The sequence below is a fragment of the Anser anser genome, assembly GCF_964211835.1.
Source record: "Anser anser genome assembly, chromosome: 2".
Taxonomy (NCBI): domain Eukaryota; kingdom Metazoa; phylum Chordata; class Aves; order Anseriformes; family Anatidae; genus Anser; species Anser anser.
In genome coordinates this window covers 128,289,826-128,309,493 of record NC_139721.1, presented here as the reverse complement: position 1 = coordinate 128,309,493, position 19,668 = coordinate 128,289,826, and the positions used below count along the sequence as shown (strand labels likewise).

Here is a 19,668-nt window from a genome sequence, read left to right as displayed (position 1 = left end):
TCTCACCGTCTCTGGCCAATTTCCACCTTCCCAGGGGATAAGTTGCTCCTCGGTTTCTTGTTGTGTCCTTATCAATGGTGGAACGCAAAAAGCAATGTAACTTTCCAAGACTCATTTTGGAGAATTAGAAAGCAGGTATTCTTTATTAACAGCGCTGGGTATGGGGGGGATAATTCCACCCAACACGTACACCTAAGGAAGACAAGGAGTACTTGCTTATGGTACGGTGATACCCGTGTTCATGCAGTTCACAAGAAAGGACAGGACTTATGCTAATGGTTTCTCAGACCTCATTATCATATTGTCCCTCCTACTGTCGCAGGCGCAGTAACCTCTGGCGGTCGCACTTTGGGGGCTTTCTGATGAAGGCTCATAGTCTTCTTCATCTTCTACTTCTCTCCTTTCTGTTTTGCACATGCTCAGTCATTGTTTAACTGCTTCAGCACTTTTGATCTTTTACAAACTCAGCTAAATTAAGTTCTACTTTGGGCACCGCGTTCCTTCATCAGCCAGGATTTTCTGGATAGAGCTGAGTCTTCTTATCATGCGAGGCCAATACAACAACGGAGTAATTTAAACCTTTGTGGCTGCTCTCGCCCCCAACACTTTCCCAGTCCCATGACGACTTCTCATCCCCCAAATGACTTCTCACCCCCAGGTCTCACTCGGGGACCCACCACCCGCAGCCGCTCCCCATCAGGAGCGGACATCCCCAAACCAATTGGCGGCGCAGGCAGCGGGAGAGGGCTGCGTTCAGCCCCCACCCCCCCCACCCCCCCCCCGCTGACCGATGCAGGAAATAAGTGCAGGCAGAGGCTTTGCAGGGTGGAACAGTTTGTAATTTATTCCCGGGGTAATTAATTGTGGCTGCCACCCCCAGCCCGTCCCCAGGTGAGGCCCGGCCGCCTGCTCAGGCGGGGGGCCCGGCCTGCCGGCCCGTGCGGTCTCCGGCCCCCGGCTCCTCCTGCCTGACCCTATGCAGCCAGGACGTGTCCCCGACGTCGTCGTCCTGCTGGGACCTTGGCAGTCTGCGCCCGGTCTGCCCTGCGTGCCAGGAGAAGCTCCTGAGGAGCTCTCCTCCCACGGAGGGGCTGCGCTCCCTGCGCCGGGGCGAGACGCTGCGGGAGCGGTAGCTGGAGGGGCTCGTCTGGCGCTGCTGCTGCTGCTGCCGCTGCCCCAGCCGTGCGTTGCGCTGGAACCTCCCGCGTGGTCGTCGGGCCAGGCGCACGATGCCAACGATGTGCCCGCGGCACAGTGGGCAGGTGTCTCTGTCGGCAGCCCAGACGTGGACACACTCCAGGCAGAAGATGTGCCTGCAGGGGTCGATGCGAGCCGCGCTGGACATCCGCTCCAAACAGATGGGGCACGTCTCCTCCTCGGGGGCCTCCTCTGGCTGCCGCCGTGGCCGCCAGCTCATGATGCCTGTGGCCGCCGCAACGTGGAGCTGGTTTTCGTCTGGGGGAGGCTGCCCTGGTGCCAGGCACTTAGCAGCAGCCTGGGGTCTTCAGCACCCCCCGGGTCGCCGGCAGGACCTCGATGCCTTGCGTGTCGCTGTCTGGATCTCGACGCTTGGCGTGACACCAGCAGGACTACTGCAGATAGGAGCAGGAAGAAAACATTGTAGCAGCAAAGAGACATCAGCTTTCTAGGTTCAACCAATTGTCTAGAGTACTGCAGCGGTAACTGTTCTGTGTATGGATTGCAGACATTGCCGTTAGAATGGCAAATCTGCTTGTGGTAGGTTATACATGGCAAGACCGCGCTTAGGACAGATGAGGCAGATAGATGTCTATAGATTTGAGAACATTACCGAAGGACCTCGATGGCTCGGGTGCAACAGCAATGGCTTCGCGTGTGCCTCTCGGCACACCTCCGCCTCTCTCTTTCCTTCCAGCCTTAGGACCTCGAGCTTTCGATACCACCAGCTGGACTGGCTGCAGGCGCGCCGCTCAGGGCATTTATAGCCAGCCACCTTTTGTGAGGCAATAGGGTGACATCACCAGGGTCTCGGGGTGCCCATCAAGCACTGACTTGATGGGAGTCTCACGTATTTGAACGTATTTGAAGTGACACTTTATTCTTGATACCTTAGGGCCCACTCCTTGGCCCACTCTTGGGTTCGGTCTCTTCCGAGATGGCTTTTCTTAATTAGCCTGATACCGCTCTCCTTACTTGGCTTCTGTCAGCATGGAGCAGCCATCTCACATCAGCATTTTCTCGCAACAGTCAGGTGACCTCTGTCAGTGCTGCCAACAGGGGCACCCCGAGACCCTGGTGATGTCACCCTATTGCCTCACAAGAGGTGGCTGGCTATAAATGCCCTGAGCGGCGCGCCTGCAGCCAGTCCAGCTGGTGGTATCGAAAGCTCGAGGTCCTAAGGCTGGAAGGAAAGAGAGAGGCGGAGGTGTGCCGAGAGGCACACGCGAAGCCATTGCTGTTGCACCCGAGCCATCGAGGTCCTTCGGTAATGTTCTCAAATCTATAGACATCTATCTGCCTCATCTGTCCTAAGCGCGGTCTTGCCATGTATAACCTACCACAAGCAGATTTGCCATTCTAACGGCAATGTCTGCAATCCATACACAGAACAGTTACCGCTGCAGTACTCTAGACAATTGGTTGAACCTAGAAAGCTGATGTCTCTTTGCTGCTACAATGTTTTCTTCCTGCTCCTATCTGCAGTAGTCCTGCTGGTGTCACGCCAAGCGTCGAGATCCAGACAGCGACACGCAAGGCATCGAGGTCCTGCCGGCGACCCGGGGGGTGCTGAAGACCCCAGGCTGCTGCTAAGTGCCTGGCACCAGGGCAGCCTCCCCCAGACGAAAACCAGCTCCACGTTGCGGCGGTCACAGGCATCATGAGCTGGCGGCCACGGCGGCAGCCAGAGGAGGCCCCCGAGGAGGAGACGTGCCCCATCTGTTTGGAGCGGATGTCCAGCGCGGCTCGCATCGACCCCTGCAGGCACATCTTCTGCCTGGAGTGTGTCCACGTCTGGGCTGCCGACAGAGACACCTGCCCACTGTGCCGCGGGCACATCGTTGGCATCGTGCGCCTGGCCCGACGACCACGCGGGAGGTTCCAGCGCAACGCACGGCTGGGGCAGCGGCAGCAGCAGCAGCAGCGCCAGACGAGCCCCTCCAGCTACCGCTCCCGCAGCGTCTCGCCCCGGCGCAGGGAGCGCAGCCCCTCCATGGCAGGAGAGCTCCTCAGGAGCTTCTCCTGGCACGCAGGGCAGACCGGGCGCAGACTGCCAAGGTCCCAGCAGGACGACGACGTCGGGGACACGTCCTGGCTGCATAGGGTCAGGCAGGAGGAGCCGGGGGCCGGAGACCGCACGGGCCGGCAGGCCGGGCCCCCCGCCTGAGCAGGCGGCCGGGCCTCACCTGGGGACGGGCTGGGGGTGGCAGCCACAATTAATTACCCCGGGAATAAATTACAAACTGTTCCACCCTGCAAAGCCTCTGCCTGCACTTATTTCCTGCATCGGTCAGCGGGGGGGGTGGGGGGGGTGGGGGCTGAACGCAGCCCTCTCCCGCTGCCTGCGCCGCCAATTGGTTTGGGGATGTCCGCTCCTGATGGGGAGCGGCTGCGGGTGGTGGGTCCCCGAGTGAGACCTGGGGGTGAGAAGTCATTTGGGGGATGAGAAGTCGTCATGGGAATGGGAAAGTGTTGGGGGCGGGAGCAGCCACAAACGTCTCCTGGCCCGACTGGAAAAAAGCTGGCAGCAAAAGTCTCCTAAAAGCCTGCCAGAAGAGAATGCCCGCCAGCTGGGGAACCGGGCCTGGCTACCTGCAGCATCCTTGGAAGGCGCTGCTGGCCTCCTGCAAGTGCAGCCTAAGGGTACCTAAGAACCAGAGGCTGCCTGAAGATACCACCACCAAGGGCAATGGGAAACTGTTGGGGATGGGAGCAGCCACAAAGGTGAGCTGGCCCAACTGGGAAAACAGCTGAGAGCAAAAATTTCCACCTTACCAGGTGATAAGTTGTTCCTCAGCTCTACAGAATCATAGGAATAACGAAAATAACACACCGTGGCTGGATTACCCCTTCTGGTTCATCTTCAACACATTCTGTTGGAACCACAAGCCCTGGTCTACCTTACCCCAAGAGAACTGCTCATGTCCGGCCATTGAATTGTTCCCCCTTCCCCCAGCTTCATGAAGCTATCGGACCTCTATATGGCGCACTGAAAGCCTTTTAAGAGTTATGCTGAGAAATTTGGAGCATCGAGTACTGTGCTCATGTGTCCGATTTTCTGCATCTTTGGGGCACAATATAATCAAAGTCCTATGCATTATTTGGATCATCTGTTAGCAACTCAAACACAAGGCTTGAAACTGGATCCCTGGTGCTCTGCAGCAGGTCTAAGCAGAACAACACTGGCAGGCTAACTAGAGAAAGCCAATTTTAAAGTAGTACCTGACAGCAAAGGGGAAAAAATGTAACTAATCAAGCACAGTGCTCACAGGTACCAGGCACAAAACCTAAATATAACCTTCCTGCAGTTGGTACAGTCTGTTTCACCAAATTAAGGACATTCGAAGCAGGTGAGAAAGCATGGAGAGCACTCCATCAGCAAAAAGCTTTTGCAAAGGGAGAGCAGACAAAGAAATCTCTGCCACAGAGAAAGAAAGAGACCTTTATGCCTGCATAACCCTTCAGAGAGAAGAGCAAGCTACAGAGGAGCAGAAAGCGATTAACCCAAATTAAAGAACTTCCCAAAGCAACACAACTCAGGACAGCAGCAAAGGCACCACTATGCCAACATGCTCGTGTAACTTCCATGGATAATGACAAGGCTTTCGCATGAATCCCAAAGGAGGAAGACAGTGCTAATAAACTATCTGCCCTCCAAAGGCAGAATGACGATTATAAGGGAAATCAATACACAGCATCATGAGACAAGTACCCAGACCCTGCTGTTAAAGCTCGTAATAGGACTCAGCTCAGAGGAAAATGTAGGACTCTGAAAAGTTCTGCATTAACAGGACTGTTAATTACTCTTGTAAGATTAATTTTGTCAGGCTCTTAGAAGGGAAAAGAAATGAATGAAAGGGTATACAAACTACTGTGGTGTTTTTTCTATTGAATTCTCTCACATTCATCAACGACAAACCTCCACTAGCACAGTTAGATCCTGTCAGTTACTCAGAAACGTTAACAAAAATTGAAGAAATACAGAAATGATCAATAAAAACAATCAGAAACCGTCAGAGACAAAGATACTCCTTTGCACTGAGATGCTGTAAAGATTAGGGCTGTTTAATTTATAGGTGTTTAGGAGGAAGAATGTCACACATATATAGCAATGAACAGAACAAAGCAGGTCAGTCCAGTGCTACTATACACATCCAGTTTTATAAAGGAAGGAGGGGATTTGCAGTGAAAGGAAGAGAGGTAAAACTACAAAGCCTATAATGGGAACAGCTTTTACATCTAGTGGAAAATTAGCCTGTAGAAATCACATACTCACAGAATGATTATAGGAAAACCTTGTGGTAAAGAAATTGGAATAAGATCCAACTTATTTTTATGTCCAAGAACGTGCAGTCACATTAGCCAGGACATTTTTAAGAAGGTTTACATACCATTCTTCCTTACTGAGTAACTCGAGCTCTGACTGTCAGCAGCAAAGAAAAAGGAACAAGAAAATGTACATGCACCTTATTCCATAATTATCTGTGACGAGAATCCTGTTATGTTACACCTGCTATTGGCTACTTTCAGTCCTATGAGAAAGGACTACATTAGTCGCCAGCTTTAACTTCAAAGGCTGTTTTTACTTCCATAAACAGACATCTACCAGTACTCAGACATTAAGAAGTTGAAAGCTTGGCTCCACCATACTTACTCTCGCTGGAAAGTCCTTAACTTTGATGTTATCTCCTCCACTTAACCTTGTCAATGGCACTGAGTTAAAGGAAGATGGTACAAATTGAAAAAAAGAGGCAAGACGTGCATTGTTTGAGACTACACATGAAACAAGTCGTGTTGTTTCTGAAGCTTAAAAGATGTGGCATGAAATGTGAAAAGAGGAAAAAGAAACAAATGAAAAAAGAGCAGAAAAATACAGAACATTAACAACACCCCCGTGTTTATTATCAGCTAGCAAGACAGAGAAATTTCCATCTAGAAATCATGTAAGTAGGCTATCAGCTACACGCCTACGCAGTCAAATAGAATCATAGAATATCCCGAGTTGGAAGGGACCCATAAGGATCCTCTAGTCCAACTCTTGGCACCGCACAGGTCTGCCCAAAGGTTTAGACCATGTGACTAAGCGCACAGTCCAATCGCTTTTTAAATTCAGACAGGGTTGGTGCAGTGACTACTTCACTGGGGAGCCTGTTCCAGTGTGCGACCACCGTCTTGGTGAAGAACCTCTTCCTGATGTCCAGCCTAAACCTCCCCTGCCTCAGCCTAACACCGTTCCCGTGGGTCCTATCGCTGGTGATAACGGAGAATAGGTCACCTGCCTCTCCACTCCCCCTCACGAGGAAGTTCTAGACTGCCATGAGGTCCCCCCTCAGCCTCCTCTTCTCCAGGCTGAACAGGCCCAGTGACCTCAGCCACTCCTCATGTCTTCCCCTCTAGGCCCTTCACCATCTTTGTCGCCCTCCTCTGGACACTCTCCAACAGTTTCACGTCCTTTTTGTACCGTGGTGCCCAGAACTGCAGACAGTACTCGAGGTGAGGCCGCACCAGCGCAGAGTACAGCGGGACAATCACCTCCCTCGACCGACTAGCGATGCCGTGCTTGATGCATCCCAGGGTACGGTTGGCCCTCCTGGCTGCCAGGGCACGCTGCTGGCTCATATTCAACTTGCTGTCAACCACAACCCCCAGATCCCTCTCTGCGGGGCTGCTCTCCAGCCTCTCGTCGCCCAGTCTGTACGTATAGCCAGGGTTGCCCTGTCCCAGGTGCAGGACCCGGCACTTGCCTTTGTTAAACTTCATGTGGTTGGTGATCGCCCAGCTCTCCAATCTGTCCAGATCTCTCTGCAAGGCCTTTCCACCCTCATCAGAGTCCACAACTCCTCCAAGTTTCGTGTCGTCGGCAAATTTGCTCAAGACACCTTCTAGTCCTACATCCAAATCCTTTATGAAGACATTGAAGAGGACTGGCCCTAAAATGGAGCCTTGAGGGACCCCACTAGTGACCATCCGCCAGCCAGATGTGGCCCCATTTACCACAACCCTTTGAGCCCTGCCCGTCAGCCAATTGCTCACCCATCGTATGATGGTTTTGTTAAGTTGGATGCTGGACATTTTGTCCGGTAGGATCCTATGGGAAACCATGTCAAAAGCCTTGCCGAAGTCCAAAAAGATCACATCAGCTGGTTTCCCTTGGTCAACTAGATGGGTGATCTTATCGTAAAAGGAAATCAAATTTGTTAGGCAGGACCTACCCCTCATGAACCCATGTTGGCTGGGACCAATCACTGCATTGTCCCCCACCAGGTGTGCCTCAATAACTTCAAGAATCATCTTCTCCATAATTTTACCAGGCACTGACGTGAGACTGACAGGCCTGTAATTGCTAGGGTCTTCTTGCTTACCCTTCTTGAAAATTGGCACAACATTTGCCAGCTTCCAGTCTACTGGGACCTCTCCAGATTCCCAAGATCGTTGAAAAATAATTGAGAGAGGTCCCGCGATGACATCAGCCAGCTCTTTAAGCACCCTGCGATGGATCCCATCCGGACCCATGGACTTGTATGGATCCAGGTCGAGCAGCAAATCCCGCACACATTCAGGTTCGGTAGGGAGTTTGTCATTCCTACCGTCACGGTCCTCCCGCTCAGGGCGCCCAGGGTCCCGAAGCCCATCATCAGCATTGAAGACAGACGTGAAGAAGGCATTAAACGCCTCTGCTTTGCCTGTGTCATTGTCTGTGAGGAGACCGTCCCCGTCACGTATCGGATCTATGTTTTCTTCGGTTCTCCTTTTTCTGTTAACATCTCTAAAAAAACCTTTCAGTTTTAGTTAAGAACTTTTCTTAAAAAGTTTAAAAACTAAACTTTTCTTAACTAAACTCTAGTTTAAAGCCCTATCTATCAGCCCTGCCAACTCCTGAACCAAAATCCTTACCGCTCTCTGAGAGAGGCACATCCCATGTGGTGACAGCAGGCCCGGCGTCACGTAGACCTTCCCATGATCGAAAAACCCAAAGTTCTGTCGGTTGCACCAGTCCCGAAGCCATGTGTTAATGTGGTGAGCCCACTTGTCAGCAGCGATCCCCCCTATTGGAAGGACAGAGGCAAACACAACCTGTGCCCCTGATCCTTTAAGTAGTTGCCCCAAAGCCCTGAAGTCCCTTTTGATTGCTCTCGGACTTCTCGGTGCTACCTCGTCATTACCAGCCTGAAAGACCAGTAGCGGGCAGCAGTCGGTGGGCTGTACCAAGCGCTTGACTTTCTTAGCTAAGTCTCTCACCCGAGCCCCGGGGAGACAACAGACTTCCCTCTGGGTTGGGTCCGGTCGGCATATCGGGCCCTCTGTCCCTTTCAAAAGGGAGTCCCTCATTACAATAACCCTTCTGTCTTTCTTGACAGACAATGTAGCAATGCAGGGGGTAGGTTGCCTTGCCTTAGGCACCCTCTCCAACTGAGACGGGCTTTCGTCTACTTCATTGTTCTGACTATGGTGTTCTAGAGCCTCGTACCTGTTACATAAGGGTAGATGGGAAGGTGAGGTGGGCAGGGACGGGGCTCGCCTACCACCCCGAACAGGAACCTGCCTCCGTTCCCCCCCGTGGCCTAGGTCCCCTCTTACTGCCTGGTGGGATGAGGGGACTTCTGTCTTCTGCGTAGCAGGAGGCACCTGTGCCGCAGCACGCTCCTGAGTCTGTCTCAGAGAGGGCAGAGCACACCTCCACCAGTCAGTTTCCCTCTCTGACTCCCTGATGCTCCTGAGCCTGCTCACCTCCTCCCAAAGCTCCGCTACCTGTTTGAGCAGCTCTTCAACCTGGGCACACCTCCCACAGGCATACCCCTCGCTGCTGCTGTTGCATACCGACAGAAGACTCGGGCACGCCCTGCAGCCCAAGACCTGGACGGCGGTGTGTCTCCCTGAGCCCTCCCTCTGACTAGCCACGTCGGGGACTGCGGCTGGAGAGGCCGCAAGAGACGCGGAGGCCGTGCTTTTCTGCCTGATTTCCCTGAATTACAGTTCTATTATGACCATGAAGTCAATGCCCTCTAGTGTATCTCTGTGTTCACCAGATGTCAGAGCAATTCCACATTTTAGATTTTTTTTTCAGGTTATGTGGTATTTATGTATTTTCCTGAACCTGTATGCTTCCTTAATATCAGAAGTCAATTGATGGAGAACGATGGAGATTATTTTCTGTATTTCTTAGCCAAATCAAGCACATCCTGGGTTCAAATCCCAAATGTACTTCCATTGTATCTTGTTTCTTTCTACGCCACTCTTTTCCGACTTCCAGTCCTACACAGCCCATCTGATTTCTCTTCATTCTTGCATAACATCCCCTGAAACCTTCTTTAAGTTAGGGAGTTTATCTGAGGACTGGCAAGAAAGAAAAAAACAGGTGATATTGCAGAGGAGAGTTACTACCTTTTCTCCTCCCCAAACCAATTTCAATGTAGTTTTAAAAATGACACCTGAAAGTATTTGACCTGAAATAAGCAAAAACACAACCAGAAAACACAGTAAGGACATTTCTGCAACCATTCAGGGAAAAATCTATATAAGAAAGTGTAAGACAGGCAAAAAAAGTTCAAATTCTAGTCCTACACTCTGTAAGTTATTCTTTTCTTAGCATGCCTGCTGTCTAAACATTCCTGGTTGACTGTACATTTAGATCCAGTTCACTGTTCCTGCTAATATCTAAAGTGAAGAGAACAGCACAGGTCGAGGGCCACCTAGCTAGAAGCAAAATTGCAGGAAAAAAATGGACAACAAATTCAAGAGGATCACCTGCGTGCCCCTTCCACTTGAGGTTCGTTGCGTACTGAGCTGTACTAGCAAGAACACAGCTAGGAGATTGATGAAAGTGATTCTTCATTTTGGCATTTGGGAGAATGGCCAGTAGAAGGCAAAGAGCCACCAAGACTGCTGCGGGCTAGAGAACGTCACGTACAAGAAGAGGCTCAGAGACCGGGTTTGTTCAGCCTCAAGAAAATACACCTTATTGCTACCTGCAGCAGGCAGAGCCAGGCTATTCTGTATGATGACGGGATGAACAGGCAAGAGAGACAACTTAAAGAAAGGAAAAATTCCATTAAAGATTAAGGAGAAAAAAAAATCTTCATGATAGTGGTCAAACATAAGAACACGCTGCCCAGAGGGGCTATGGAATCTGCATCTCTGGAGACATTCCTAACTTGACCAGACAAGGATTACAAACAAGCTGATCTAACATTGAACTTGGATCAGACTTTGAAAATTGGCCCTGCCTGGGGTCAGATGACCTCCCGTGGACTCCTGAAACCTAAATTATTCTATGAGCCTATAACTTATGCAAACAGATGAAAAAGCATTACTAAATCAGAAGAGCTACGTTTCACAACACAAATAACTATCAAGGCAATAGAGACTATACGACATCAACACCTTCGTTCATGGAGGGGAATGAAAAAACATTCTGCACAACAGAACTTTTCCGCACAACAGTTCTTTTCACAGTTGAATGGTGTGTCACAGAAAACGAGCTTTATACTTACCAAACTGGCCATTGCACTTTATAAAGAGTTCAATCACGCCATAGGCAATAGTGGTTGCAGGAGGAATCTCAAGGATCACACTGGAATCCTTCACCGTACTTCCACTGTCACTCACTGAAACCTAGAAGACATTTATTCACTGTTTATTTGATTCAGCTGTTGTGTAGCTTAAACACAAAATTGAGTAAGGGAAAAAAACACAGAGAAAGAACATACTCTATGATGTCTAACTAAAGCACATCCAATATCTAACATCTGAAAGAAGCACAAAATGAGCAGGGAGGTAAAAGCACTGAAGTGCCAAGAGCAGCTCCCAAACTCTCAGCTACCCTGTTCAAGTACAAAGTTGACCTTCAGGTGCAGCTCTTGCCATGTGAATCAGAAACCCTGTGTCGCTATGGAAGTGGCACCCACTTCAGTATCCGTCCCTACCCTCTTCTATCCCGATACCCCTTTTGCCCAGCTGGGGACTGGTACCAGGATGATGGCACTTGCGCAGACAGTTGTTGAACTCCACGTGTCTGCCACTGGAGACTCCCTGGACGCAAAAGTGATTCATCTGAAGCTTTGAAAAAAATTACGCAGGACGAGCATGCGTTTTGACTTTGGTAATTCCCTCTCAATTCACTAGCAATTTTTCAGATGTCCTCACTACGCAGTTAATCTCTACTCCCATGACAGAAAACAAGCAGCTTCTCAAGAAGCATTAAAACTCACTAGACACTGCAAACATTTTTGATAAATGATTACTTGGCTTTTCAACTGAATTTGCTTCAGCAAATGCTTTCTGCTCTTCAACTTTCACTGAATTGTTGGTTTATGGTCTGCTGTAGGCAGGAATCTAGAGAAACTGAATCATAATGCTGCAGTGTTGATTGGAATCCCATTCCAGGCTCACACTAAAAGATGACACTTTTTGCCAGTGAGGCAACGGGAAAGGCAGTTTGTATTTCTGAAGTTTCGCAACCAAGTAACGTGGTGATTTCTTACAATTGAGAGTTTAACATGTTAAGGAAAAACAAAAAATACTCTGAAGTCTATTTGGCAAGAGAAATCAGAGTTTCTTCACAGATAATCTGCCGGTTTAACTAGACAAATATTCTATTCCTTACAGATCTTTTAGTATCTTTTACCTTTACTGTTTTTGTACTGCATCCCAGCAGACCACTGATTTTTCCTTCTGTCTGGGTATGTTCAGCTATCGTACACTTTTGAGTTGTTACTATCTTCTCTCTCAAGATGCACAGTACTTCACGTTTTCTTTCTATTACTCGTTGCAGTAAACTACTGTTCATATTTATCATTCTGAAACAAGAAGAGACACCATTAAAAAAACTGATAGGACACAGAAAACACATTCTTAATTGTCTGAAGAAGTTTTTAACCTGCAATTCTTACTCAGAAAAAAAAAAATCAATCAAAATCCTCACCACACACACAAAAATACATGTAAGAACATAACACAAAAGAAAATTCTTGCTCCAAATTCTGAGTCACCAGTTTTTCCTTGAGGGATGAACGCTGAGAGTGACAGCTTGAAGCCAACCCTCACAGTTTGCTATAGACCTGTTCTGGTCTTCACTTAAACCCTAAACTGGTTGAGATGATCAGCACTGACCACATACTTAGAGGTGGAAGACAAAAAATTTCATGGATGTGGGGACTGAAAAAGGTTCCTTAAAAAAAACCACCCACTATGAACTCCTGTGTTAATTAACTGTACGACCTCATGATTTAAAATTAAAGACCAGGACTGTCCCAGTCAAAAGAAAAAATAACCTTGGGAGGGACAAAATCATCCCTACTCCAGAACATAACTCAGCATTTGTTTAAGTGCTGCTGGAGTTGTTCTCCAATAGAGTATTTTTCAGAATGAGCAGAAGAAAGAAAACTATGGCCCAGAAACTATAAGACAAAATTCTTTTCTAAGAACAGAAAACAAAATTTACTACCCTATCTTCTGGGGTGTTAACAGCCCTTCTGATAAGTTACAGCAACTTACCTGTATTTGACTGATTAAAATGTGTCAATTATGTTATACTTTTGCAAAATACCCACTGGAGAGGTCCTCACATGGGATGCCGTATTTTCTAAGAACGGATAACTCTTGCAAGACATCTGGAAGATTAAAAGATTGCTACCCCTGGCTGAAGTCTTTTCTTCTCTATTTTACTGTAAATGGCTTTTCATGGGGCTAAATGGCAATTCCCCCAAAATACAATGGAAACACATGTTCTGATTCTACTTTATTTAAATCAAGATATCTCCACTTTTAATTAAAAGGGTTTAGATTTATTAGAATCTGGAGTTTTGGATTTATGCGGTCTGTATAAGTCTGAAGTCAGCTTGGCTCTTTATTAAATTAAAAATATCCCGAGGCAATTTTTGATCTCTGGAGAGTTACATGCTTATAGGAAAGTTCAATCAGTTGGAATGAACTGTCTGGAAACCTTAAAGTTGATTGTTTAAACAAGGGAAAGAAAACACCTCTGAAGCAATGCAGCAGCCACTAGAAAATCACCCCCAAACGTTCCTGAGATTATTAATAGAACTCTTCTTTTCTTGTGGTGCAAAGCCATGCTTCATGCTTGGAACGCAATGAATCTTTGGATTAAGAAAAATTGAAGAAATGTCAGGCTATCGCAAACACTGCTGCTCTTAGAAGTGTCTGCCAAACTGGAGCTATTCATTATCAGCGCATCTCGTAGAAGACCACCAAGCCTATCATATCCTTCACAATATTTATTTATGATTCTGAAGAGGTGGGCTAAGCATCCCGAAAATATAAATCAAGGCACAGACAACTCAAAGTTCTAACATACGACCTAAGAAGCCACAGGTGAAGAAATATAATGAAGAAGTACAAAAGCAATTTGTCAGTTGCTTTCATATGACGTATTTTTTGCCTGCTTTAGAGGGTGACAAACTTGTGAGTAAGAGCAAAAGAAACAAGACAATCAAAGGCAGAAAACCACAGATGAAGCAGGTTTGCAGTTTCTGAATGAACGTTAACATGAGGGATATCAAAGCCTGATTTAATCCTATCCAAATGAACAACCAAAATAATTCAGAGACTTTCTCTTCCATTTACTTCTACATTCTGTCCGAGGTGGGACTGGCTCAGATCCCCTTGCGCTCCTGGCTCTGAAGTTCGGCTGAAGAACAGCAGAAATGCCTCTCCCCACTGGGTTTAGGGAGTTTAAAACCACACACCCTTATGAGCAGCCTCTTCTTTAAATGCTCTCCTCCAGACTTCTGGCACTGAGCTTTCTGCCCTGAGGTGCCTTAGGCCGTGGTGTTGTGTGTGTGGGCACACCACGGGTGTCACAGGACAGCCAACGGAAGAAAACGCTCTGCGCTTCTCACAGGAAAGCACAGGACAGTGACTCAAACAGGAGACAAGATGAGGTAAAACAAATACCTGGCTGTGGGAAAGGAATTCGCAGGGAGCTTTGTGCAGTTTCACACGTCCCTGAGTTAGAGATAATGAGGAAAACAGCTGTAGAACCAAAAACTTGAGCAAGGTCGAGATAAAGTAAATTGGCTACAGTGTTAAAGATGAGCTTTGGGCAGTGGCCAATTGCTGGCTGGCTCGAGGCGCGTGTCTGAGGGTCTCTAACCAATTGTATGACAGATTTGGGCGCGCAGACAGCACGTGGGGCTACGGGGAAAGTATATGTAGTGGTAAAAAATGGCAATAAAGGTCTCCTGTTCAAGAGCCAGCAGGAGTCCGTGTCTTGCATCCCTTCACCTGGCTTATCTAAACTATCGTTGAAAAGAGGCATCAAGGGCAAAATGCCACAGGGTTAAAGTTTGACAGTCAAAGCAAAGCTTAAAATATTGCAGGGCAATGGCTGCTGAATCTACGAGGGCGCTTTTGCAAGGGCCAAACTCATTTGCTACCATAACTCTCAATATCAAGGACAGCAAGATGAGCAAGATGGTTGAGTTAAATCCCTGAGAGCACAGGCATGTGCTCACATGGAAGCGATTTTTTTTTTTTTTTTTTAAACAGGTCACATTCAAAGCTATTATTTCTGCTCTGCAACCCTCACTCTTCCCATCTTTCACCACCTATTGTACAGGAGCGCTCAGCAGCCTTGTGTGACCTGTGCTATGTTACTGCACTCTTTCCCCACTTGAGAAGCTGAAGTACATAAGCTGAAGTACATCAAGTAAAATGAGATGTTGGTTTGCTGTTATCAATGCACACAGTATAAAACTGTATAAATATAGATCGTTTCAAAGATAAGGATTATGGTTTTCCGTTTGATAACTTGTTCTTCTTAAATAACCTTCCTGAGGTCGATGATTTACTATGCTGGAAGCTCCACAGGTCAAACACGAGCAGAAAAGAATCTGAGTTCTGGTTTCACTCTTTACATCTAATTGGATTTAACACTTCCACTATCCTACAATGCAAAGGCTTCCACTACTTTTATTCAACATTCTTCTACTTGCATGAGGAAAAGAGTGGAGAATAAACAAGCACAAAGGCAGGTTGCTGCAGATCAGAAGCAGGAAAAAAAGGAGAAAGGGAGAAACCAGCGGAAGGCAAGAGAAATACAGACAACACCTGGCCACACAGCAGGCCCTCACAGCTTAAGGCTCGCACTTCTAAAACCCACAGCCGAGACTGAAGGTCTTCCCCTGCGGGGCAGGTCTCTGGCCGGACTATTCACACCAGAGCCCTCAACCCTCACACTCAAACCCTCCCAGCCCAAGCTACCCATGTGAGTGAAGAACCTTTTCTGTCCTGCACAGGGCAACGCCAGCTCAACGCTCCTCCCCTCCCGGCTGCCCAGACATGGGTGGCGTGCTCTCAAACCTCCAAACACAACTTCCTCCCCAACATCCACATGCCTGCCTTCAAACCATCGCTCAACTGCTTTCCAGAAATCCTCTGCGCGTTCTGTCTTCTCCACTTCATTTGTAACATGCAGCAGTAGGCTGATGTCTTCCAGCCAAATGCTGCTTGTTGCATGGCATCAGCCTTTACCCAGCTTTGTCCCTTCTCAAATAAAGACCTCTAACACAGGGCCAGAGTAAAATCTACCAGTCCTGGCCCAGGCACTGCACACCAAGCACAGACACATACTTCTGTTGTTAATCGGTTTCAAATATAAACTCTCTGACCTACTTTTTACTGTCATACCAGAACAAAGTATCTGCTATAGTCAGCTTACTGATGGCACTTCACCATTTTCCCCACAGAATAACCTGGCAATTACTTTATAGAACAACTTCCTCAAGAATACCAAAGACTTGTGAGAGTGCAAGTGACACAGCTTCTCTATTTTCTATTCAGCATCCTCCTGAGGTTTTAAATCACAGGCACACAATTGATTTTACTCAATGCTGTCTCTCAACATACTGTGACTTTGTATTGCTCACGTGGCATAGTTGGTAGAAAAGTGATGAACGTTTGTCTCATCATACTCAGAAATGCTTAAGTTGTTATAAAGAATAAATAACGAAACATCTGCACCACAGTGAGACTTCAGGAATGGTCAAGCCACTGAAAACAGGAACCACAGAATGGCTTGGGTTGGAAGGGACCTTAAAAATCGTGGAATTCCACCCCCCTGCCGTGCGCAGGGATGCTACCCACTAGATAAACCACTAGTTTAAAGCATAGGACTCTGCCCTAAAACCAGTATTTTTCAGTACTCTGAACTAGCAAGCACAAAGTAATACAAAAAGCAAGAATAATGCATCATAAAATACGTGAAGTTCATAAACCTAAAGGGACCATTCATTTTTCTGTTGCATATTATGTTAATAAGTGTGTTCTGTATGCAAAATGACACTGCTTTTGCAAATCAGGAGGGATCTCATCCTACATCCTTCAGCTGTCATCCCTTTTCTGAAAAGGAGGGCCAATGCAGCATCTGGAATCTAATTAAAGATCAGCAGGATTATCCTTTTTAAGGTTCACCTGAGAACTGACAAGAAACCAATTTGCTGCCACTCAGCACTTCCAGCTTTCTGAACCTTGAACACTCACACGACGGTACAGAAGACGTACCAGCTTTGACATTTTTGCATGTGCTTTCTGTTGTTTATCTCTAGCTTTAACTTAAACAGCCTAATACAAGAACACTTTCAATTACAATTTAGTTTAGAGCAATTATTGCTTTATTATTTCTATAACAAGCACAAGCAACGTATGTAATTAGAGGAGATCAAGAGCACTTAACTGACCTTCCTCCCAAAAGGACTGACCAGTAAACATCCTCTTAGTACCATAACACTTTGCATCCCAAATCAATAACTTCTAGGCAACAACATTCTTGCATGCTGAATTCCTCAGTTCCACACGATGCTCCATGAAGGAGACGGAAGCTAGCACCCATGCACAAGTTCTCTCATAAATCGCAGAATATTTATGAAGTAGTAACTAGAGTTTTATTTGTAAGGAACTGCCACAATTTCCAGTAAGCCTCAGAATTATGCTGAAGAAAAAAAAAATAATAAAAAATCTGCTATCCTCATCACTTTCAGTGACCCAACAAAAGCCAGACTCACTCTCTATCAATTACACCATTTGCGTCACAAGCTTTAAATGAGCTCTGAGCATGTATTCCATGAACCAAGAACTAGCTCCTTGCATTAAGGCACACACACACGTTAAACTGGACTATGTCACTGCCACACCCACTTAACAGTCCCGTGGGACCGTGTATATGAATATCTTCTTCATCAGACGTCAGCGTCTCAGCCTGTTTCCAAGTCTAGCACGCGAGCAATTCACTGGCATCTTTCAGGTCCTTACACCAGATAAATGTATTTTAACAAGCAACTTATTTACAGTTACATATACACTTATATAGTCTTCTGAGTGTAGAAAATAATTCTAAGTATTTAGTTGCATGCAGGATTATAATCCCAAAATACATTGAAGTAAATCTGATTTGCTACAGGAAGATTGTTTATTTGAACAGAGCGGGGAACACTCCAGAAAACCAAGTGAAAGCTTACTGTTCTAAATACAAATTATTCTAGTATATTCTTCTGTAGCACTCTATCTACTCTTAGAAACAAGATTCTAAATCTTGACTGATGTTATTTTTTTGACACTAGATGCATACCAATTTTGCAGATCTGGTTCACACATTTATCCCAGAACAAATCTTTCTTGGCCATTGCAATGCCCACATCTGAAGCATACCTGTCCTTGACGTCTTTCATAAGCTGCTGCAAGTCAATCTCCTGCTTCCTCAGGTTTCCAAAGGAGGACTGGCTTTCCACATAGCCCCTCCCTCCAGCTCCCAGGCTGATCTTTCCAAACGAAGTTTCAATACTTCCTTGAACAAAATCTTCAAATTTCCCCATGTATTTTGCAAAGTCAGACTCCACAATCACTAGGAAAAGAATAAAACCAATTGCTACCCATGAAGACAAGCGCTGAAACAGTCCTGAAGTCATCAGAAAAACAAGAACTAACAGAAAACACAAACAGTTAACGTTAATGAAGGCAAGAAGAGTACTCAACAGGTAAATAGGGAAGGTCACAGCTCTGCAACTTCTGCTTGCTCCATATTTTTATCGCCTTTGCTCAGCTATCTTCTATATTTTGCCATTTTAGGAAAACATCTGGTGAGCGAAATGCTGAGCTCAGATGCTAAGGAAGACTTAAAAAGCATGGCAGAAATTTACTTCAGCAACAAGGGAGAACTATGAAGTAGATCTGCTTATAATAGGTTGAATATTTTGCCATTATCTTGACATATCTCATTATCAGCCTGTCCCAAAGCTCACTGAAAACCAGTGGAAACATCTAATTGGCTTAAATCAAACTCTGAATCTCATACGTCTACAACCCAGAGAACAGACTCAGCTTCTTTTCTGAGCTCCAATTAAAATCTATGCATAAGTAACTATCTGTTTACCTACATTCACAATTATGTCATGCCCAGAAATAGAGGGTTCCAGATCATTACTCCTATTACCTGTCTAGCACTGGTGCAGCTGGATGGAGAAATAAAGACAAGGATAACTATTTTTTTTAACTGTCTGTGCAAGAAGAAAGGATGCCATGATAACACCTGCAAGCATTCGCTGGTCTGCTATCACCAGTAGAACAGTTTGTTCAGTGCATTTTCACCTGGAGCACTGCACAGTTTCACGCTACTAAGACACACTGAAAACTCCCCAAAATACTCTAGGGGAGCTCCTGAGGCTGCAGACAGCACTGCTATTAAACTGCATGGCAGCGCTGTATGGCTTGACAGCCTTCAGCACTCAGTTGCAGTAGTCCATCTAGACATTTTTTTTTAAACGTTTCTTAGTATTATTTTTAGCTAAATGAATAGTCAAGTGAGAAAAAGATGCAGCCATCTCATTCCTAAGGATGGAAAATACTTCAGAGCATTCCTCTGAAAAGAGCCCTCTAGTAACATGACTGAGAATAACAAAAAGATTCGGCTTCGCATGCTTTTTATGTACAATAACAGTGCTGCCCGAGTATGGCTTTACCTGGTTTTATAGGTTTGTCTTCTGTAAGCACATCACTCAAGGAGACTGTCAAGAAATGATACTTGGGCTTCTGCCAGCACCAGAATGCCTTCTTCTTTGTAACCAAGCTGAGAAGCTGCAGCTTGTCTGAAGCGTTCAAGTGAGAGACAGGGATCAAGTCACCTCCACTGTCTGTTTCTCTCACAAAATTCTTTGTTGCTTTTGCAAACATCTTGGAGAATCATTTAGAGCCTGAAAGAATGAATCTGTTTTTCAAAACTACAGTGGGAAAGTACAAATATTTACATTTTCACTTTAAGAAGTTCTTCACAGTATTAATACAGGAACAGTTACTGTTTTCACCTCATCTTTTCCACTCTGAGTTGGGAATCCTGACAGTCCAAGCAACATTCCCCAAAGTAAAAAAGTTTTCACAGTAACAGATGAAACAATTTTCGTTCAAATTTTAAATAAGCAACAAAGAATAAGAACAATGTGCTGCAAACAGGATATGGAAGGCTTT

At 46.4% G+C, this 19,668-nt stretch overlaps 1 protein-coding gene across 17 annotated transcripts in view; it reads right to left on the bottom strand.

Moving 5' to 3' along the window:
* GSDME (gasdermin E) overlaps nucleotides 1-19,668 on the bottom strand; it is a 35,576-nt gene that overhangs the window by 11,832 nt on the left and 4,076 nt on the right. For all 17 annotated transcript variants that reach the window (XR_014580716.1, XR_014580717.1, XR_014580718.1 and 14 more), the window contains 4 exons: nucleotides 19,167-19,397; nucleotides 17,860-18,052; nucleotides 11,822-11,993; nucleotides 10,689-10,809 (listed from right to left, as the gene is read on the bottom strand). Coding sequence is in view for 14 of the 17 variants with exons in the window: in XM_083826893.1 (XP_083683019.1) it covers nucleotides 10,689-10,809; nucleotides 11,822-11,993; nucleotides 17,860-18,052; nucleotides 19,167-19,377 (697 nt within the window). In the remaining 3 variants the exon portion in view is untranslated. The remainder of the gene's footprint in view (nucleotides 1-10,688; nucleotides 10,810-11,821; nucleotides 11,994-17,859; nucleotides 18,053-19,166; nucleotides 19,398-19,668) is intronic.